General features: G+C 40.4%; 3 protein-coding genes across 4 annotated transcripts; 2 read left to right on the top strand and 1 right to left on the bottom strand.

The window, feature by feature from the left end:
* The first annotated feature begins 2,021 nt into the window (after nt 1–2,021).
* LOC101160265 (cysteine/serine-rich nuclear protein 1) lies at nt 2,022–7,089 on the top strand. The gene is made up of 5 exons (XM_011486540.3): nt 2,022–2,197; nt 3,507–3,671; nt 5,082–5,344; nt 5,426–5,728; nt 5,916–7,089. Exons 2-5 carry the CDS (start codon nt 3,527–3,529, stop codon nt 6,828–6,830), a joined length of 1,626 nt encoding a protein of 541 aa, XP_011484842.1. The 5' UTR covers nt 2,022–2,197; nt 3,507–3,526; the 3' UTR covers nt 6,831–7,089.
* A 1,119-nt stretch (nt 7,090–8,208) lies between these two features.
* Nucleotides 8,209–13,440, top strand: gorasp1 (golgi reassembly stacking protein 1). Its single transcript, XM_011486537.3, has 9 exons — nt 8,209–8,382; nt 9,011–9,091; nt 9,181–9,384; nt 9,458–9,544; nt 9,625–9,755; nt 11,488–11,620; nt 11,776–11,884; nt 11,954–12,088; nt 12,191–13,440. Exons 1-9 carry the CDS (start codon nt 8,320–8,322, stop codon nt 12,571–12,573), a joined length of 1,326 nt encoding a protein of 441 aa, XP_011484839.1. The 5' UTR covers nt 8,209–8,319; the 3' UTR covers nt 12,574–13,440.
* On the bottom strand, nt 13,328–21,564 carry wdr48 (WD repeat domain 48). 2 transcript variants are annotated; one of them, XM_004079025.4, is made up of 18 exons: nt 21,435–21,564; nt 20,639–20,779; nt 20,451–20,529; nt 20,157–20,369; nt 19,975–20,063; nt 19,326–19,427; nt 19,015–19,239; nt 18,618–18,692; nt 18,378–18,480; nt 18,188–18,285; nt 17,866–17,973; nt 17,659–17,755; nt 17,495–17,590; nt 17,303–17,408; nt 16,200–16,287; nt 15,236–15,312; nt 14,967–15,159; nt 13,328–14,887 (listed from the first exon to the last, which is right to left on the bottom strand). In XM_004079025.4, the coding sequence occupies exons 1-18, from the start codon at nt 21,480–21,482 to the stop codon at nt 14,792–14,794; spliced, it is 2,034 nt and encodes a 677-aa protein (XP_004079073.2). In that variant the 5' UTR covers nt 21,483–21,564; the 3' UTR covers nt 13,328–14,791. The 2 variants fall into 2 exon arrangements, with proteins under 2 accessions (XP_004079073.2, XP_011484841.2); XM_011486539.3 differs by having other exon boundaries at nt 20,451–20,526.
* Nucleotides 21,565–23,062: the final 1,498 nt, after the last annotated feature.

Here is a 23,062-nt window from a genome sequence, read left to right as displayed (position 1 = left end):
ATCTATCTATCTATCTATCTATCTATCTATCTATCTATCTATCTATCTATCTATCTATCTATCTATCTATCTATCTATCTATCTATCTATCTATCTATCTATCTATCTATCTATCTATCTATCTATCTATCTATCTATCTATCTATCTATCTATCTATCTATCTATCTATCTATCTATCTATCTATCTATCGACAGTAAATCTTTACTGTAGGATTCACAGGAGAGAAAAACAAGGCAGTTTCACTGTCCTGCAGCTTGACTGTGAAAATTTGGGCCATTCCAGCCAGTTTCAGCAACCAGTAAATCTGCCAGACCGTAGGTTAAGTAGATGTTATGTAATGTGGACTGTGAACTACATACATGGTTTATACGCACTTTTTGTGACAGGAAAATGTTGAAAAAGCTGCTCTTTGGTGATTCTAGGCATTAAATCTGCTAATTTGAAAGAAGTGTGGTTAGGTCTTGCATGGGCTCTGTTTACACTCACTGATACGGTGAATGAAAAATAACTTGTGAAACAGAGGCTGCGTGTTTGCTCTTCTAAGCTGGTCTAAAAATAGGTGGTGCAGCTCAGGTGAAATATTAATTCTGTTTCATGACTTGTCTCTGCTCTGTTGGGGATGAGCAAAAGGATCAACTCCCTCTTGACACATTTTAGACACATGAAAGTCACGCTGTGGGTAGTTGACAGCCTGCAGAAGGAACAGGAAGCTCCAACAGTGTTGCACACATTTATTTTTGTCCGAGCGGTGTAATTGTGCTAAAAATGGCCACAAATCCTCACAGATCTCAGTGACCACGTGTTACAACTGCATCATATAAAGAGAAGGAGCAGAGATGTATCCTCAAGTTTTTCTACAAGTTCAATTTTAGTTCAACTCTTTCAAAAAAAAACACAGCATGGTTGTTTACTGATGCAGCTTTTTCACCTTCTCCCTGCTGCACTGCCTGCAATGTGTTTAACCCCTGCACAGGTCACTGTGAGTGAAACACAGAGGCACCATAGTGATCCAAGCAGAAGTGGGTCATAGTCTCATAACACATTAAAATAGAGGTCAATATGAGCTGTCCATCCTTGGCCACTGATAGACACTTAATAGTGTTTTTGTTTACTTGATTGTGGCTTCGTTTCCACATTTATTTTGTTCTGGATTAGACCATCTTTTTAGTGATTAGTTTTAAAAGTAGATTAGTATTTAATCTTAGTCCATCACTCAATTCAAGATTTTAAAGATACAAATAAAGCTGTGTGTCCAAATGAGATTAGATAACTTTTACTTTATGACAACATCTGTTCATTAGTGTGGAACCAAGGAAGAGCATTTCTTTGAGTATATAGCAGCCAAGGCTTTACACAAACTCCCATAATCCCATTTCCATGTACAGCTTCTCTTCACAGAAGTCAGTTTAAAAAAAATAACAGGGCATCTATAGTCCTGGAATCACATCAAAAAGGACCATACTTTTATAACATCTTTAATAGGGATGGAAGGAAATTCCTGCAATTTTTCATTCAATTCACTTCTATCATTTCTGAATATCTGGTGTGTCTTTTTTTATTACTATACTTGTATCTATAACAGACAATAAATAAACGGGTTGCCCTTCTAATAATAGCCTCCATTTGGAAGTTGTTGGGTTTTTTTTTTCATCGTCGTTGTTGGTCATGGAGCAGTGGAAACACATCACACTGGAAATGTGGGCTGAACTCACAGTCCTTTCCGCCTCTGCCTCCACCTGTGTCACAGTGTGCGTCAGGAAACGAGTCCCAGGGAAACACGAGACACAAGGATGGTGCTCTCTGCAGCACTTCCGGTTTAGATATTTTCAATGTGCACTTTACTTCCCTTCTGTCATATATATGACTATCACAGTTATATTTGATAATAAAATATTTATTTATGTTATTAAGCACATAAAAAAATTGAAAAATTAAATTAAATTGAGTAAATCAGTTCTCACGTATCTATAGATGTACCGACAGTTTTGCGCATGCTCAACGCTTCGTGACGTTTAAACAGGGGGAACTATCTCGCAGCGTTTTGGTGTCTTTGGGAGCCTTCAGCCAGTCCTGTCATATTTACTCTGGTCGTGCTGTTTCACAGAAACAGACGGGTACAATATGCTCAGCTGTTTCCACCGAAGGACAAAACTTCACTCCAAGTCGGTCACGACTATGCAGCTTTTGACGCTGTGGTGAGTATTTGACAGAAAAGCTGGGACACTTTTTCTTTTTGCATTTTCTACATTAATAAATCCCCTAAGTTGGTCGAGTTAATTTTAATTAGCTTTTAAAATTATAACGAGCGGCTTTAAATTTCTTGGCCAAACAGTGTTGTGGAAAATCGTGATTTAGTGGACTAAAGCAAGCAAACTTGCGGCTTCAACTGTACAAACTTCCAGTTTTGATGTCATGGTTGTGCAGCGGCGGTGGGGGTTTGCTCCGGACACCGCAGAGAAAAGCGGGCGGACTTAGCGGTGAACAGGCCCGTCATTGTAAGTGGCAGTGTCTCCCTCCGCGGGAGGTGAAGAGGTCAGCGCTCCTAATGGCTGTTGTTATGCCAAACAGGAAGGCACTACTGTGCAAAAACCCCGAGTCACACATCCGCGTAACATTCCTGCAGGGATTAAAACATTAAAGTGATCACTTTAGTTCTATTTTATTCCTCATTTTTTACATTTTGAGGACGCAAACCCTCCAGTCTGTGCCACTGCTGCTTTAGACCTTTAAATTATGAATGTAGTCCCCCAGGAGATGAACAGTAAAGTGCCCCTGCTCTGTCAGATCTGCAATAACTCACTGAGAGAGGAGTCTGCTGTAATAACACAACACTGTGGTGCTCATTGGAAAATATATATAGCAGAGATGGTGCAGACCAAACTGCAGCCAGTAGCCCCAGAAGCAGATGGAGCCATCTCTTCTTTTCATCTGTGAATTCAGGAAGTTGCTTGCTGAGCGCACATGCATACAGTTTCACTGGTTTAATGTATTTGCATGCTGCAGACAGTCAGCTGTGGACTTTGGCTCTGGTACGTGCAGGATCATGGGAGTCGGAGCAAAGCTACAGAATAGTTTTCCATGTCCCCTTACATTTTTTTTGTTTGTGCACTCAGCAGAGTTTATAAATATATATTTTTTCTTTTGCTAAAGGTTGTTAGCCATCCAGCCACTATTGTTTGATTTCATTTTCCACCTTTTGTTTCTAAAAATAGCAGCCACTTGATGTACTACATGCTGGCCCTGTGAGAACCGCTGGACGGCTCATTTCCATGAGGGCTTCACACAGAAAACACTTGAGGAATCACTGGAATGTTAATTACGTTCTGCGGAATAGGAAAAGAACTGTTGGGTTTAGAGAAAAAACTCTTTCATGTGCTCAGCGAGAGCTAGATTTCAGTTCAATAAAGTAGGAAAACCCTTAGGAAAGGTGTTCTCGAGTTATGGTAGGACATGACCAACAGATGATCGTCCATGTTGTTTTTTTGTTTTTTGTTTGCCATACAGAACTCTTTGGGAGCAGAACAATGAAAGGCCTACATAAGAGAAAGTTTGCTGAGGTTGAGAGGAATCCCTCGCACTCCCCCGCCGCCTCCTCGTCTCCGTTTTCCAACTCCTCGCCGGGGGAGTCTGACGGGGAGGGCAGAGACTTCACACCTCCCAGTGTGCCCAGTAAGTCTGCAAACCACTTCTTTCAAATAATGCAAACCTCTTCCTTATCTGCACGGTTATTCCATCAAGTGTTTCATAGGAGTGTCTCTTATCAGAACACAGCAGCGCTTCTGACTGAGTGATGTGAAAACGCCGGCTTTCAGACTGTTCAGCCGCAGATAACGCTCAGATAATAACTTACCCCTGGACTGCCTTTCACGGCTGTGTAGGAGAGTATTTGCCTGAGCAATAGGAAGTTGTGGAAACGATTTGGATATCAGAGACACTTGAAACAAGTCGTGGCGAGGGGTCAACATTTGTATTGGCAAAATATGATGCATGCATGTGCAACCTGAGTTCCAGAGCAGAAGGAGGAGCAAGTCCAGGACTTAACAACCCAGCAAAATATGTCTGAATTTAAAGGATCTTCACATAATTACAGGTGAACTGACAGGATTCATCGTAATTGTCCTCCCCCCCAAGACCTGAAAACGGAAGGAAAAAGCTCATAGAAGAAGGAGAAAGGTGGAGAAACACCTAGAAGTATGTGGAGGGAGCCTGATGCCGGCATGGCAGCTGCTCCGCCACAGAGAAGCGTGGAGGGACAGGAAACGGGTAGAGGGGTGGAGGGAGAGGAGCAGATGCAGACGCGGACACTGGTGTGCAAACAAAGCGTCAGGCAGAGAGCTGCTTTCGGAGCGGTTACAGTAATCTCTTTGGCAGGATAAACAGGATAAACTCAGCGTCTCAGGTTTAATCGATTTGTTTGAGTGTTTAGACAGCAAAAGCTTCAACACTTGGTCTCAGATTTTTTTCCCCCTGACTTTTTCAGCCTTTTCAGCTCCAGGTAAAGCCACACCTGTAGTTTAAGCCAAACAAGTGTTCTTTACCTACTTACTTGTCTTTTCTTCTGTAGTGTTCTATAAAACGTATAAAAACCACTTTCTATAGGGATTTGTCATCACTGCAGGAAAGTCTCACAATATTCCTCACTTTTAGTGTTCAATGTTAGAGCCCAAAAGGAGTGAAGCACCTAAAGTGTGTCCTCTAGTGGTCAGTTGGTGAACTACAACTGTTCTCATGAAAGCATCCAGAGGTATTTCTTTAATTTAGGCTTAAATGAAAATGATGTAATGTTTTTAGAGTAAAATTTCATGCCAATAAATTTTAAACATTTCATTATAGTTTGTCAACATTTTTTCATGGATGATGTTGTTTTTTGCTCCTTAAAAGAAGATTACAATCGTAAAAAACTGCCTTCAAATTTTACTGTAAAGAAAGAGTTAAATTAAATGTATCTTTTATATTAATTATAATATATTTTGCATATTGCATAATTTCTTTACAGTATGACATAATCAAAATCACCTCCTGGGTGTCACCTGATGATATGGTGCTTTTTTTTTTTTTTTTTTTTTAACTCTTAACTAGTTCAGTCCATCCTGAAGAGGCCGAAGCGTCAGAAAGAACAGAGGAGCGTTTGCTTTGGCTCCGTGACGGTCTTTAGTTTCCACCGCTGCCAGGGCTTCACCAGTGTCCCCAGCCGTGGAGGTTCCACTCTTGGCATGGCTCAGAAACACAGCACCCTCCGAAAGTACACCATGGCGGAGCATGAGCAGGAGCAACAGCACAGGAGCAGAGAAAGACACAGACAGAAACTGAGAAAAGAGAGAATCGAGCAAATTAAACATAAAGTAAGTTCTCTTGATTTCTTCTTTTATTTTTTATCCCCCCCAAAAAAGCTGCAGTTTTTCAATATGCTGTGCTTTTTCCAGCTCATCATGAGTGGAGCCGTTGACCAACATGAAGCCAGGAGGCTCGCCATGGATCAGGTCCAAGATGAAGACTTGAATATCCGTGTCAGTGACCAAGAGCAGGAGGACGGAGGTTTTCTTCCTCTGTTTTCCTCCAGGCAGCGCAAAGCCCTCCTTCAGGCTGCAGGGGTGAAGTTCATTGACAGGGAGGAGAAGAGGCAGCTTCACGCCCTGCGGCTCTCCAGGGAGGCCTGTGGATGTGACTGTCAGGGTTTCTGTGAGCCAGAGACCTGTGCGTGCAGCCTGGCTGGCATCAAATGCCAGGTAATCAAAACACTGCTAAGCTTTTTTTTTTAGCACAACACCTCATCTGTGAGGTTTTTGCTTAAGTTACAAAACAACACCAAACCTCCTGTTATCATGTTATGGTTGTATTCCTGCTGCTGTAAAAAAAAAAAAAAAAAACTGTTTAAAACCTCTTGTTTTTCTCTCTGATTCCTTTAAATCCAAGGTGGACCGCTTCAATTTCCCTTGTGGGTGCTCTAAGGACAACTGTGGAAACACACAGGGCCGCGTCGAGTTTGATGCCAGGCGTGTGCGAACCCATTTCCTTCACACCGTCATGAAGCTGGAGCTGGAAAGGCGGCTGCAGGAGGAATCGGTAAACCCAGAGGACCACGCAGGACTTCCAGAGGAACTCCACGAATATGAAAATCAGGACAAGGAGGTTCCAGAACAAAGCAGCCTGGATAAGAGGTGTCCGTTCGGGTTCACTCTAGAGGAAGATGGCCTTCCTCTCACCATGCCTGCCACTCCTTCCTACCATTTCATTCCAGAACAGGAGAACAGCTGCAGCAGTGACATGACCGAGTCCTCCTGCCTCTCCTCTGACTCTGACGCCGGTTTCTGCAGCAGGAGTCAGAGTCCTCCTGATGTCAACACAGGTACGATTAGCAGCCTTGACTGTGAAAATGAAAAGGACTCTTCATGCAACCACCTGAGGCAGGTAAGAGAACAACGGAAGCAGTGGGGCGGTAGCTCCGCCCCTCAAACCACAGCAGCTGACAACACAGGACCACCCCGGAGCTTCACTGTCACAGACAAGTTCAGCAGGAACTCGGCGACAGGTTACCTCGACGAGAACGCAAACCAGTCTAGGGACTTTATTGAGGACCTTGAGGTTATCCCCAACACTCTCTCCTCCTCTTTGGACTATTCTTTCAGCAGTTACATGGACCTGAGCCTCTCCTCTGACTCTGACCTGGAGTTCTTTAGCAGTGACTATCCCGCTGGACCATCGCAAAGCTCTGTAAAAGACTACAGGCAAACATGCAGCTTCCAACACCTCCAGCATCAGCTGTGCAGCTTTGTGGGTCTGCCACAAAACGACTCGAACACACAACTCCTGGAGTCTCTGTTGGGCTGACAGACCTGGACCCAGAAATTTCAGATCCACAGCTTTCATAACTTATTAAAAAAAAAAAAAAACTTGAAGAAAAACTTTTATGAGATAATGCGCTGTAAAAAAAAACTAAAATAAAAAACTATGGATTTGAAAATTGTGTTGCTGTATTTGCCAGTGTGCAGAATGAATGAAAATTTTCTTTCCAGCTGGATATTTTTCTAATTGTATAAATTGCCTTTTAATTTACGTTTTTAAATAAATGATACTTTATTCACAGGCATTCATTTTTTGTAATTTCTAGTAACACACCAACACACCTGTATAATATTTCTAGATCATTTAATCTTAAATATTTGCATGAAAAAAAGTTCAACATTAGCATTAGTAATTATGATAAATAAGACTTGCATGTAATCGTTTGAATACAACAGTAGGCAAAGTAAAAATGTAATGTAGACTACAGTACATATTTGTTTATGCACATCCTCCTCATTTGAGCTTTCAGGTGGTTTGAAGGAGGACTTGTGTCTGTAAAGAGTTCTTCATAAACATACAGATGAACATTTATGTCCACAGAATAACTGTCAGGCACACACATTGACATTTACAGACATAAATACAAGTTTGTAAAATATTTCAGAGGCTTTATCCTTAACAGTACTAAAGGGTTGGCTTCTGTCTTCTGGACTTTTTAACTTTTGTCACCCACTGACTGCTGATTTGGATCGGGATCATTTCTATTATCCAAGCACTTGAAGGAATCCAGCTTGTACCTTTGACACCTAATATCTTTGACAGACACAAACCTTAAATACATAAAAAGAAAAAAATACAACTTCATAGGTTAAATGCCCTCATACACAACAATCTTGTCAGTTAAAAATAAAAAAAAGAAAACAACTTGTTTTTATGTCTTATTTTTTGTAAATCTTTTCCAAAAAAATGTTTGTTTAAACATTATTGCATGAAAGATAATATGCAAAAACAGAATGAGTCAAATAGTGTAAATACATACATTTTATAGATATTCAATCAATATTTTTTTAAAAAATATTTACTAATCTATTTTTTACAATAAATCTAGAAGTGCTTACTGTGAACATTTCTGAATAACGTGGTCAGGAAAAAAACTGAAATAAAAACAAAAACAAACATTAAGAGTTCCAGAATGTTGATAAACAAAATCTTCCGCGAGGAGGCCCTCTGGAGAAACTTGGTTGAACCTCCAATTGTATGAGTTTTTTTTTTAGTCACATTAAATTGGTTGAAATCACGTATCTTCAAGATCAAATCCTAATATTAACAGGCCAGAAAAATTGACAGATCTAGGATGCGCATGCGCATGAGCACGTTCGACGTTGTCTGCGATCGACCACAATCCCTTCGAGGTTTGATACCTTCGATACTCGATTGCTCTGGGCTGCTTCCAAAATGGTCAGGGGCTGTCAGTGGCAGTAATTTCCTCTGGTTTCATTCCGGTCATAACGTTAACGAAGATACGAGAGCGGTAATGGGGTTGTCACAGAGCTCCGAAGCTTTCGAAGGAGGGACGTACGGATATCACGTTCACGGGGTGAGAGCGGCTCCGTGACCTAGTTTCCTGTCACACAAAGCCGCGCGTGCAGCAGCTTATCGGGAAAACACTTGATGCTAGCAAACAGCTAGCTGCGCAGCTAAAGCTGATGAGGTGGCACTGTTTACTGCTATTCGACGCTCATTTGTTTGCTAAGTTTAGCTAGATATATTCTTTATCTTTTCTTTACGTGTCTTAATGCTTCATATTTTAAACAAGTATCACCGATGAAAGATTATAGTAGAAAAGTAGTGCTTACCCAAGTAGTACTAGTGAGCCTGAAAAAAATAATATAATATTTTATTACTAGACTAAAATTTAAAGCTTAGTCGTGTATTACATGTACATTATATCGTTTGCCCTCGATGAGCGCAAAAACCGGAAGTACAGTTGAAAAACAATAAGATTATAGATTAATAGAATAGAGCTAACTATTGTGCATGCTTTAGTACTGTGGGTTTTAATTAAACGTATGAATTTGAGCATTGAGAAATTTCAAGTAAAAAACCGTTTATGAGGGATTTCTTGCGCAACATTTGACTGTAAACTTAAACCTAAAGCAAAACTGGTTATACCTTTGTTTTCTGAGGAGGGCTCAGTGTTTCCACAAAGTTTCATATGTTTGCAGGTGCAGCCAAATTCTCCTGCAGAAAAAGCAGGACTGGAGCCTTTCTTTGACTTCATCCTGTCTTTGGACAGCAAAAGACTGGTATGTTATCCATGCATTTAGTCATTCATCATCAGTGCATTATTTATAACTGTAAAATCATGCCTTGTTTTTTTATTTTTTCTTTCCAGAACGAGGAAAATGATCTACTAAAGGAAGTGCTGAAAGCCAACATGGAGAAAGCGGTGAATATGGAAGTGTATAGCACCAAAACGACGAGGGTTCGGGAGCTGGAGGTGGTGCCCAATAACATGTGGGGAGGTCAGGGTCTGCTGGGGGCCAGCGTTCGCTTCTGCAGTTACCAAGGAGCCAGTGAGAATGTTTGGCACGTGCTGGTGAGCCGAGCGATGGCTGGGACTTTGACTTTTATCCACATGGTGTTTGCTCTTGACATTTGCTGCCTTGTAGGATGTGGAACCCAGTTCTCCAGCGGCTCTGGCGGGCCTTCAGTCCCACACGGACTACATTGTTGGTGCAGATCAGGTGTTGCAAGATGTAAGTCCCCATAGCCTCTATTTTGACATATTAATGCACAGCAAATAAACAGCAGTCGTTGCAATTCTTCTGCTCTGCAGTCAGAAGACTTCTTCGCTCTCATCGAGGCTCATGAAGGGAAGCCGTTGAAGCTGCTGGTGTATAACACACAAACGGATGCCTGCAGAGACGTGATGGTCACTCCCAACGGAGCGTGGGGGGGTGAAGGCAGGTAGGGACCAAAGAAGTGGAACAAAAAAAAGTCCCCAGAGGGATTAGGGTTTACAGTAAAAAATCTTTAGTTAAAATCATGTTTGTCCCTTTAGGACTTCTACCGTTCTAAAATTAAAACTTCAGATAACATCAATGAAAGTGCTTGATGTCAGATGAATGAATAGTTTACTTAATTGGGGAAATATGTTAAATGATTCAGAAAACAACAACAAAAAAATCACACAAAATCATTTTGATTTTTTTCCCTTTAATTTGTTAACCTTCTGCTTATATTAAAATTGTTTAAATAACAATCTGGGAGCTTCTCATCAAACTATATCATTTTACAAATTTGAATTTTGGTCTTATTTTTTCACATACATATACTGCCCACGTTACATTTCTAATGATGTACTGGAAAAGCCTCGGTGTTTATAAAAACGTTAGCTAAACAGGAAGTAAGTGCAGAAAAGATGCACTGCAAATGTCCATAATAAAAAAAAACAGCTCTTAGAAATAAGTCAAATTGTTTTCCTTTAAATAATCATAAACTTCTGCTAATGGGATAAGAAAAATGGACATCTTATTATAAGAAAACAAATGTAGTTATGTTTTCTCAAACTAAGATAATTCTTGCTCTTTAAAAATGAGACAAAAGTTTCTTGAAACGGGGTGTTTTTACTCTCTTAAGACTCCGTTTTTGCAGTAAAGGAGCAGTTAATGAGGCCTTTTATGCAAATGTTCACCGTTTTGTAAAAGCTTTTATGAATATCTTTTATATTTGAAAACAGCACAAAATATACAACTTTGATGAACAGTACTGAGATTTAAAAAAAGCTTTACTATGTCCCAGCTATCATAGGCAGAGCACTCCCTGAAAGAGTTTGTTACATGGACACAGAAAGACACACTTCACTAAAGGTCACCAATCAACCTCTGACATGTGGGAGGAAACGCACAGATACACAGGGAAAACCAAAATATCTCAGTGATACTGTTCTGGAAAGGTTTCAAAATGGTACTTAATTGACCCTGGTGCTGTCTAAGGCACACTAACATGAGGTTGGGGTCAGCTGGACCCCACAAGGGTTGATTTGTTTATTTCAAACTATAAAAAATAATGGAATACCACAAAATAAACCACTACAAAACACAGATATATCATTTCAGGTATAATAGATTGATTAGAAAATGAAAGTTGATAATGCCATCTTCTTCAAAAAACATAAATAGACCCTTTTGCTGTAATGCAAACAGTAAACTCACGTCACATTAAATAAATAAATAAATTGATACTTTATTTATCCCAAAATGGGGAAATTCTTCTCCACATTTTGAGCCATCCCCTGGGGGGAGCGGTGAGCTGCAGACTAGCCGCGCTCGGGGTCGACAGCTGGCTGGGGAGGGCGGGGATCGATCCCCCAACCCTTCGGTTGATTAGATTAGATTCATTACATATAATGATTATCAATTAAATGTAAGTAGAGTTTGATTTGTTGCTTGAACGGGAGTGGGAGAGGAAGCAAATCTATATCATCCCACGTCTTTTGTGGTATTTCTTTTGTAAATATGTTTGCATAGTTGCCATAATCCGGTCCTTATTCATTTTTGTAACTTGATTATTTATCAAGTTACAAAATGGAGTTCTTATTGATTTACCTCAGACAATATTCTTACATCAGTTCAGTAAGCATGAATATGAATCCCATGTTACGGTAATCTAGTAATTGTTGATACACGTTGCTTCCTAGCTTGGGTTGTGGCATCGGTTACGGCTACCTGCACCGGATCCCCGTGAACCCCGCCGCGTCGGCGGAAAGCCCCTCCACAGCTGTTTCAGCAGAGAACAGCCCTGCTGAGCTGCCTGCACAGGGATACACGGAGGTGACTGAGTCCTAACCCTTTGACGTTGTGAACATATTTTAGTTTTTGTTTGAACAGATGATCGATATAAAACTGTCTGAATTTTTACTACACTTAATCAGATCAAATCCTCACAGAGGAACAAGCCCATGTTTACCTCATCGGTTTGTTTCTAGGCTCTTCTGATGGCGCCGTCAGCCCAAACGGGACAGTTGATAGACGTCGAGCAGATCACTCTTCAGGAGGCTCCACCTCCTGCTCCGGCGCAGGGAATCCCGGACCGCGGTCAGAGCAGATCATGAAGCCTGTCACATGTGGGTCAAGCTTTTGGCTGATCTTCCTTTTCATTTGCAGGCTTCTCTGATGAAGAAATGCCAGTGTTGAACCCCGACCCTGCTGATCTGTTGGACCGGCTGGATCTGTCTGTGTCCTCCATCGACATGACCAACACCTCCCTTGCCATGCACGAGGACAGAGACAACAGCATTGGTGAGTTGGTACCAATGCAGTGTTGTTGAATTCAAGTTCTTGATCAATTTAAATATACTGTTATTTGTCGCTAAACTACACTTTATTTATTCTGCTGTGCAGATGAGCTGGAGGTCATCCACAAGCTCTCATACTCAGCAGAAAACAGCGATCCACCGGAGCTGAACTCCCCAGCAGCTGCAGACCTCACTTCCACGGACACCTCCATCGACTCAGGCGTCCCACCTGTGGACATGTCTCAGCTGGTCACAGAGTCTGCGAACCAAGACAGCTTCCTCATTGATTCCAGCAGCAGTCCAAGTCCCCCTGTGGGGGTGCTGTCTCTGCCTGAGGAGGCCCTCCCTACCCAGGCCGAGTCGTTGGTACAAGAGCACGCCACCCCATCGCCTGTTGACCTGGTCCCAGCCTCGTGTGCAGATGAGAGCGAGTCTGCAGTCCTCCAGGAAGCTCCTGACGGGGTCCACGGGGAGTCGCACGTGGAATAAAAGCCTCCGTCAGGCCAAACTGAGGAGAAAAATCTTAACATGGAGTTGACAATCACACCTTCACAGATGTAGACGAAGGAAAGATAGACTGAGAACATATAGCGCTTTATGATGTCACCTGGTTTGTACTGCATGAGGAACGGCTGCTTTAGTTACACTACAGGAGAAGGTACAGCATGAAGGAGGAATCATAACTACAGTGGGAAACTTTAATTTTGGTGTTTTTGATCTGCTGGGTGCAGAATCTGATTTTTTGGGTGATGGTTTTTTTAAATCCTGGTCAAATTCAGTGAGAAATACTTGAAGGCTCCCAAAGATTGATCACTTTTACTCCAGCAGAGCCCAACTGCACCTTCACTACTACAACACTGTCTTTTCGTTAATGAAGCTGATCTGGTGCACTGTTACACTTCAGACTGGGGTTTTTTTAGAAGCATGTGTTTACACGGTAGGCTTTTAATTATGACAAAAGGGTCTTTTATTTTAGGGTACACATTTGTCCTGTCGTCTTAAAATATTTTTGTGCATGTTACTACATGACATCTGGGAAGGTTTTTGCCATTATTTTCAAAATTTATATCTAATTGATTTACTGACACTTTTTTTTTTTTGCCATTTTGTTGCTAAAATTTTTTCTTTTTTAAATATATGCAAAGCTCAGATACAAGTCAGAAAAGGAAATGTGTTTATATATAAACTGCTCTAATTGTTCATAATGTTTTTATTAGTCCAAGTTGCAAAATATAAAAAAAGGTATTTTTGCAGATATTTTATTAAGGAATTGTGTGTTTTGTTAGGAATGAGTGTGAAATGGGTGAACTTTTTTGATTGAGAAACAAATATCACTTAAAAATGTTTTTCAAAGTGTCCCTTGTTTTTATTTTTAGTCATCGAAACAGCCATTTAGAACCCTCACAGCTCTGTCAATGTTAAACCATTCCAGTTTATTTCTCTGAATCCCTAAAATATACATATTTCACAAATTATTACAACAAGGAATATTGCAGTGCTATGGCCCAATTGTGGTACACTTATTTTTTTCTCCTTTTTGGCCAAATCCAGCTCACTATGCGTCCTCCATTATGGCATCGCATACACTCATGGCAAAATTAACTCTAGAAAACTTGTGAAAAGATTCTTTTCCTGGTGTTGCACCAAGATGGAGTGAAAATAAAAGGGCTGTTTGCATTTATTTCACTTAAACTGTCCACAGTGCTGGATATTAAAATTCCTCTCCAAGTTATGTGTCCTTTAATAAAATCTAGATGGAATATACACGAGAAAACAACGCCCCCCCCCTGTTTAAAGTTACCACCCGTGAGCCGTACATGTAAGCATTAGTTACTGTTTGATATATGTTTATATACCTTTCATATCAACATCCAGCTGCTAACACAGCCCCAACAACTTTTTTTTTTGTTTTTCCCCAGAATTAACTGCAACTTTGACGTTGCAGTGAACAGAATAACTCATGGTCCAGTCACCATGACGACCGTAAACGCGCTCAAAAGATTAGGAAAAAAAAGGAACCGGTCTTTAAGGAAACTGTACAAGAACTAAAAAAAAAACCTGCTGCAAAACATCAAAATAAGTCTTAAATCAAAAAAAGTTTATATATTTACAAAAAAAGAAAAACAAATATCACATTCATCTCATGGACAGCAGCTAAAAGAATGAATAAGACAAATGCTTAATTTTGGTGAGTTTTGCGATGAGTAAAAGTCTGATGCTAAGTTAAGGTGGCGGATGTTGAGGAGACAGGAGAAGAGCGTTTCTCCTGCACTGATGGTGCTTTGGAGGCGGGTGCAAAGTGTCTGCAGAACAAGGACAGCTCCTGGAATGTAGCACAGCAAATGGTCGACTACATCCATGTGCATACACACACTAAGACACAAACACAGAACGTCAACTTATGGTGGTAAAAACAAATGCCGATCAGGAGAACAGAAGACAATAAATAAACAACGCTGGGGGGAAAAGATGCAGAAAAACAGTCAGTTCCTCAAATGCTGAAGGACCGGCACGGACCGCTTCTGTCCCGGGAGTGTGTTGGCTGCGCCAGACCGCTAGGGCCACTGCTCCCGTGACCCATCAGTAATGCCGTCCGTACAAATGTTCTGGATTCTCACTTGACCGCACGACGGGTTAAGGGTACTACATGTCAGAGGTGGGTGGTGATTGGCAAATGGCAGAGTTCTGCTTATAAAAAGGGTTATTTTCACGTGGACTTCTGCCTATAGTGAAGCGTCAAGTCCCCGCCGCTCTTCCAGATAAAATGTTTTACCGTTCGCAGATCCATGTTGGGGTCTAGAACCTGGAGGGAAGACAAAAACAAAATGTTAGGGAAAAACCAAGCTGCTGCTGGAAGAAAGTGTTAGGATAAGTCAGCGTGCCTGGTCTTGACACATGAGCTCGATCTTCTCCTCCGCCAGCATCGCCATGTCCTCTTCCTTCTCCTGCTCGCCAGGCTTATCGTTGGCCGAGGAGCTGGTGGTCTGGGACTCGTTGTCCAGGTTAATGATCTTCTCGTAAACGTGCTCCATCACTTTCCGGACCTGGAGCATGTCGCTGGCTGAGAGGCGGTCCCTGCAGGACACAAAGACGAGACATGAGGTGGAGTGCAGGGCACGCTCCACGAGACGCGACAGATTCCAGAACTCACTTCTTGAGAGTTTTTGCACCCGAGGAGGAATGAGGCTGGAGGTAGAACGGGATTTTGTTGAATTTGGGCATATTTTTCTGCAACACAAAAGAAAATGCACAAGAAAATAAATCAGAACAAACAAAACCCTGGAGATGTGAAAATAAATCTATGTAAAGAAGCCAAACTTACAGCCTGAATACTAGAATTTCTTCTTGAAAACATCAAACTACAGCAAAGCCAATTAACATAAATACTACAATTAATCAACTACTCTGAATTTACATTTTAAAAAGTTTTAATTAGGCCTGCACAATAAATAGCAAATTTATCGTTATCGCGATATCAAGCTGTGCAATACGCATATCGCAAAAGTTGGCAAAAATTGCGTTAAATGGTTACCTTGAATGTGTTAAAACAATCTTATGGCAGCTTGAAGTATTAAATGAATCAAATAAATCCCTTTATGCATTTGACCAATCGGGTGGATTCCTTTTTATGTTAGATGTTTACCTTCTATGTAGACAAGTTATGTTGACTCTAATTTAAATTAAATTAACTACTGCAGTGAAATAGAAATGATGTCTTTAGTTATTCTGCTATTTGTTCATGTATCGCAAGTTATATCGTCATCGCAAAATTGATCATTAATGTCGCAAATCACGGGTTTTCCTCATATGGTGCAGTCCTTAGTTTTATTAATTATGACAGCTTTTCTATATTTACTAACAAAAACAACAAATATCAAAAATCAAATCCAAAAACTTGAATTTCTTTATGAAGAGATTTTTCTCACTGTAAGAAACACTTGTGTTATCCTCATTCTGTGTAGCTTTTACTATTACAAACTAATGGTTTTTTAATTATTAAAGCCCCCCCCCCCCTTAAAAACAACCAAAAAGTGAAAAAAAAAACCAAATACTTTGTTTCTTAGGTTTCTTTTAAAAGAAAGGAAATATAAGAAAAGCAACTATTGGATACTTACATCTACAGTTATATCGATCACCCACTGTGGGACTGTCTCATTCAACAGCATGGATTCTGTTTCTCCACCTGAGTCTCTACACAACAACCTGCAGCACAGAAAACAAAGCAGTTTTCCACGTCAATGATCCACGCAGAAAAAAACAACAAACAAGAGGAGGCTAGTCCTCAACCTGATTGTTCAGAGTGACTATCAGCCCAAATCAGCAGCAGTTCGACCACCGAAAAGCCTAAGGAAATATTAAAACCAGCCGCATTTTTTTTTTTAAATAGGACACATCAGTGAAATGCTGCGCTCACTGATTTCTAATAAACCAAACTGTGAGGGATTAGATCTTCTAGATATAAGGTCACAGTGTTTGGTTGTTTTTTTCAGCTAAAAAGGTTTTCTTCCCATTTTTTCACCCTGATAACAGCAGAGATAAAGACTGGAACAATTTCTTGCACAGGCAGGAAGCTGTACGAACGCGATCTGGACAAACTTGATTTGGAAGATCATGTTTATCCAGATGGTAATCTGGAGCTTCATCATCGAGAAGCCTCATTAAGTCCTGATGTTTAAAAGTCCCTTTCATGACTCATGGTGCACTCATGCTGGAGGAAAAGAGCTGAACTACTCTGATTGACGGTTCAGTTCCTTTAGCAGGAGGCACTGACATCATGAGAGAATAATTTGGTGACTCGGTTTCAATAAAAAAAGAAGAAAAAACACGGAGGACCATTTTAGCAGCAACATCAGCAGATTTCCTTACTGCTCAAAGAGTCACAGTTTTTCTAGAGTAAACCTACATTTTATTAAAAAAAAAAAAAGAAACTACTTTCAATGTATATTAACCTTGTGAATTATTACTAAATAGTCTTCATGTCTGACTGTGAAAGGCAGCAGATGTGAGGTGAAACAAAAAAAACAACAATAAAACCTTTTATTCCTGCAAAAAAGATTAACTTTAATATTATAACAGAATACAATAGTTAAAAGTTTTTTTTTTTAAAGCTACTACAGATTTGTTTGTAAATCATTTTCTTCTCAAGTAAAAATATTCCAATGGCATTATGGGAAATGCACAAACCGAGTCAGACAGACAGGTTTGATGGGAGATTTACCTAAAAAGAGTTCTTCCTCCAGCTTCTCCAAAGATCACTGGGGTGTGTGGAGGAACCTGGAAATAACCGTTGCCTTTTTGGACCCTGTTCTCCTGCTCCCCATTGACTGTGGGCACAGGAGCATAGAGTTAAAAACATAAAGTCACATGTTCATTGGTTCAAAATCCCTGGGTTTAAAAGCAGCCGCCTCACCGTGGTTCACCTCGTTCTCCTCCTCGTCCATGGGATTAATCCGAGTCCTGGGCCAGAACTCCAACAGAGCCTGAAGCAAAAGGCCTCCCAGGTTCACTGTGGAAGGCAGATTAGCCATGAAAGCACCAATATTACGCTTAAAACGGAAAAGGACATGGACCTACACTTTGGATCGGACCCATCAGAACTTGAAAAGCCAGCATCTTTTGCAGACACCCAGGCAGCAAAACAGTCACTTTCATCCAAAGTGATAGTGAGCATCTAGTGAGACGGAGCAGATAAACAATGAAATGCAAACATCAGACTTTACATGAATCCAAAAATGAAAAAAATTGGACAAAAGGTTCTATTTTCACAGGTTTGTCCCTCACCCCTGTTTTCAGATCAACTGAGAACCAGTTTGGCACGTAGACCATCTTGAAGCGCTTTTTAATCTCCTCGTCAAATTCCACTTTCCCCAGATCTTCTCCTTTGCAAGCCTGAAAAGAAATGGTTCAGACTGCATGAAACAGGCTGGTGTCGCAGAAAAATCGGATTCTCAAACAAACTCATTAGTCTATCAGGGAGGACGAGCAAATATCTAAATCTGAGCGTCTCCACCCAAACAGGTTTTTTCAGATGAATGAATCTTTTACGGACGTCAAAAAAGATGTTCAAATCCTTGGCAGAGCGTCACCACGGCGTGTCAGATACCTTCAGGACGTCCCAAAACGCCACATTGTTGTTAGTGTCCTTCGTGAGTATGTGTCTCTTGTCATTCAGAATGTGGCACTGAATAATACTGGCACCTCCTGCATAAAAAAGAGAGGCTATTTCAGTTCATAAAATAAAATAGAAGGCGACATGAGGAAGATTTACCAAGAAAAGGACGTTTTTTTTGTACCTTTAATAACTTGTTCTGGCTGAGTACACAATGGCGTCAGGGGAGTGGTGCAGTCATTGTCGTATTCCCCTGATGATCTGAAGTTGTGGATTCCCTTTAAAGACTGAACAAACAAAACCTAGATTAAAAAGTTTCATTCTGATATAAGCGTCCACATGAACAACAGTGAGACCTGCCTCCATGCAAGCCGCTGTGTTCCCTGTGCTGACCAGTGATCTGAGAGCGGCCACGCATGCTTACCCATTTATTAACGGATGACTTGGTGGTGGAAACCCAGATTGCTGGAGGTGGGTCAGCAGATCTGTCCAATTCCATCTGAGCACGAGACAAAAAGACAGAAAAAATCTTCATGACAGCATGAATGAAGAACAAAACATCAACATGTGTTATTTAATGCGATAGCTTTAGTTAAAATTTTATAAAACAAAAAAAGAGACCAACAATGTCCGGATGATTTAAGTTAGTGGGGAAAAAAATGGAAGCTTGATTAAACTACTAGAACTGACAAGTAGAGCTACAATTATTTAGACAGAACTGTTGTGCTATAAAAAAAGTTACTAAAAGTGTATATTTATTTTATAAAGCCACAGTTTGGGGACATTAGACAGTTTGCTAAAAGAGTGTTTTGTTCTGTTACTTTGAGCACTGGGGCCTTCTCCTCGCAGATGAGCACACGGATGTCTGGGTTCCGCAGGTCCGTACAGTAGATCTTCTTGTCTCTGCCTCCTGAATAGACATGCGTAAAGGCCTCGTTGACCTGCAGGGCCCACACGCCTTCGTCGTGCACTCGGTACGTGGCGATACACCTCTGCTGGCCCAGAGACCAGAGGCGGATGGTCCCATCCGAGCTGCCGGACAGACACTGCCGGGGGAGCAGAGCGGGATTAAAGAGTTTGGGATTCCTGCGGCTCAGCATGATGAGGTTTTTGAAGCGCTTTGGTGAATCACCTGCGTGCCGTCTCGGTTCAGCAGCAAGGACTTGACGTTGTCCGTGTGACCTTTTAGCTTCATGAGTTTTGCACATGTCCGAGGATCCCACACTCTCAGAACCTGAAGGTTGGAGAAAGAGCTAAATTTATGTAGATAAACAAACCTTACAGTTTGATTACAATTTATAGTGCAGCTGAATTAAAGCAACAATTAACAACCAATTTGGCCTCAAACAAATAAAAAAACCAAAGCAAAATTCAAGGCAAAGAAGATATATTTAAAATGTTTGTAGTCTAATTTTGCCAAGATTACTACTATAAGGCCTAAGTGAATGAATGTGTGTGACAGATTTATTACATAGAAGAATTGTCATTGTACTGCCTCATAAAGAGCATTCAATGTTGGAACAATAGAGAGGATACCCCCCTTTAGGAGGAAAAAACTTCCAAAAACAACAACACTTAGTAGAGGCAATAGACTAGCAGGATTCTTAGGACAAAAAAACAAACAACAAAAACTCACGCTGTCAAGATTTAAAATCTTACAGATCTAACTTCAGGCTAAAGCAAGATAAAAAATATAAGAAATATGAAAACAAAGCAAAAAGAAAAAATTTTGTGCATTGGTTCACCATAGATTTTTTTTTTTTTGGAGATGTGTGTCAAACCTTTTCAGTGGATCCAGAAACAATAACTGTGCCCATCTGGTTCATTGCCAGACTGTAGATTGAGTCCTTGTTCCCGCTCAGCGATGACGCTGAAGGAACACAGAAAAGCCCAAAGGTGGATCACAAACACGTCTACCCATGAAAGCGGGCTAAACCCATCACATGACTATAGGTGTACTCACTAGTGACTGTGTTATTCGAAGCAGTGAGGGCAGTTAGCGTGTTTACGTCCCAAAGAAAGATCTGCCGATCCAGACCGGCCGATGCTACAAGCTCTTTGTCTTTGGCGTACGCCAAAGCTTTAACATAGTCCTTGTGCGTTCGTAACGTTGACATGCAAAATCCTTTATGCGCGTTCCATACTTTCACCGTTGTATCTGAAGAGGCAGATATCACTGGAGGAGAAGGAGAGGTGAGTTGCTAGAGGCTAAACACAAACTTTGGATCAAATCTGCTGTTAATACTTATAAACTCACATGTTTTCCCATTGCAGCAAAGGACTATATCGTTTACCCAATCTGTATGATGCTCCATTGATGCAATGTATGGGTCCTGCTGCAAAAAACGTAGCATCATTTAAAAGAGTATCTCTGTCGCTTTATATGCAGCTGCAAAACTCTAAAACAAAAAAATGTATATATTTAATTGAAGTCATAAACTGTACTTTGTGCTGATAGACACTCCATATCCGGATGATTGAGTCCCTCCCAGCAGTGAAGAGCCGGTTGAGTGCAGGATCTAGCTGGAGTGCATTCACCCCGTTTCGATTGTACTTCTCCACCTCGTCCCTAATAACGTAAGACACCTGTGGCACAAAGATGCGACTGCAGTCAGCCTCTCTCTTGGACCGGCGCCTGGTTCAGGCTTACAGGCAGTGTTGAACCCACAACACACCCACTTTTGGACGTGGAACACGCTTCACGCACTCGCATCACCGTAAGGGGACGAAGACGTAACCGACACAAAACCTCCCGGTATAATTAGAACACACTATGAAATTAAAGATAGCGTCCCTTGTGAAGCATAACGAATGGGCAGAAAATGGCAGATATATACGGAGACGCTTTCGTCGTACCAGCAATTAGACGCAGCCAGGACACAGTGTAGCTTAACCAGCATCATCGTAACCGTTACGTCAGATTTAGCTAAAACACACCGGCATTTACGCAAAGGGGAAAATGGCCAACTGACATGTAAAGTTTTTCGGATATGCAACTAAGGTATTTGAAGAAGCAAATTGTAAGTTAGAGGCTCCTTTTCCAACGGTGCTAACACCTTACTTAAGCTAAGCTAACAGGGTTAGCCGGCTTGCACCATGACATGAGTCATAGTTGTCACGCCGCTTCCGCAAGTGATTTTTTGCTGCCGCTTCAGCAGGTATGAGACACTTGTGCAAACCTAAAAGACAACAATTACATTGTTCCCACACACTAAGTTCTTATAAAACTCAGAAAACGTACCTGTACTTTCCTCCGCCCAGCGGCATTTTGCCTGTGATGTGTGGCCATCTTGCATGTTGACAGTCAATTCATGTGATGCTACATCCGGTAAAAAAAAAGAAAACAAGAAAACGGTTTCGACGATGTGCATTATGGGTATTGTAGTTAAATGTTTAGGGGAAAAAAGTTAAATGTTTAGTGTCCACTTAGCATGTTGTTTTTTGATTTAGTTTTGAATGTTTTTGATAATACTGGGCAAGTTTTATATTAATAAAATATTTTTTTCAAAAAATCTACCACATTGAAAATGTATTTTACAAGGAGATTTGTTTATATTTTAATTCATTCGAATTTATGAAAATCAAAAAGCAAGAAAACTTCTCACTTTTGCTGAGGACAATAAGTTATATGACAACCCAGTATTTTTTATGTGCTTTATTTTCTTATATGTCTTTATTTTGCCATCTTCTTTTGTTCAAGCATGTAACCAGTTTGTTTGTTTTTTAAGTATCAACATTTAATAAATAATACGTAGGTGTATTTTTATTTTATGTCGTTAGCATAATTCACAGTTGTTGGAAATACATTTGCGGTTTTGCAGTTTTAAAGCTTAAAATTATTTTTTTAAATAAAATGTTCAACATACATATATCTTTAAGTTGTTTCAGATATATGGTTTAATTTTTAATACGAATTTGTGATATTAGGCTAGTCAACATGATCCCTAGAGCCTCCTTTGAGCTTTGTGGGTCTTTCTGTGGTGTTTTATTTTTACTACTCTACAGTTAAAAACTTTATGATGTCTAAGTAGTGCTATAAACCTTTTGGTCTACAAAATTAAAAATACAGTGTACTCTTTTCAGCCTTCTATGTTTTAGGGTATTGCAGGATAATAGAGAATGCAATACCTATCAGTCTTTTCAATTAAGAACTTTGACTCTTTTTGTGATTAAAAAAAGAAAATACTTGTTTTTATATATAACATTATAGTCACATAACAATGTCAAATATTGATATTCTCTTGCATAAATGTAAGTGCTGTTGAACTTAAAGATATACTACATTGATATAAAAGCAAAAAAAAAAAAGATAATTGTTAAAAACAATCAATTCCCCATTTTGACAGGGGAAGTAACGCTGTGTTGTATAAAAAAAACACCAGGGAAAGACTTTCTTTTAATTCTATATTTATTTGTTACTTTTATTTCTGTAGGAGAATATTGTTTAGGGCATTTTTTTATTTTCAACGGCACCTCGTTGAAAATAGTAAATTAGTAACTTAAAAAAAGTTTTAAAAAAAGTGTGCGAATATGGTGTGCGAATATGGATATAAATGAATCCTTTGCACCCCCCCCCCCCCCCCCCCCCGTTATAAGTGTATTTGGCCTCGTCAATGGACAGGTTTAGTCTGCGCATGCGTTGCAGTCTCCAAAACGTTTCACTAGAGGGTGCTAAAGACCACGTGAAGGTCAAGTCCCTGGGACTCTCCATCAACTGTAAAACACGCGCTCCTTCTAACTCCAGCTTCTAACACAGAAAACAGGCTGTGTCAAGTGTGTTTTACTCAGAAGCAAAAACTATTTATATTTTTAGTACATGTTTTTGAACATGTTACGGAAGCTCTGAAAATTAAGCATCTTTTTTTACAC

The sequence above is a fragment of the Oryzias latipes genome, chromosome 17 (assembly GCF_002234675.1).
Source record: "Oryzias latipes chromosome 17, ASM223467v1".
Lineage (NCBI taxonomy): Eukaryota > Metazoa > Chordata > Actinopteri > Beloniformes > Adrianichthyidae > Oryzias > Oryzias latipes.
Note: the sequence above shows the minus strand (reverse complement) of the source record. Positions and strands in the feature narration are given on the sequence as shown.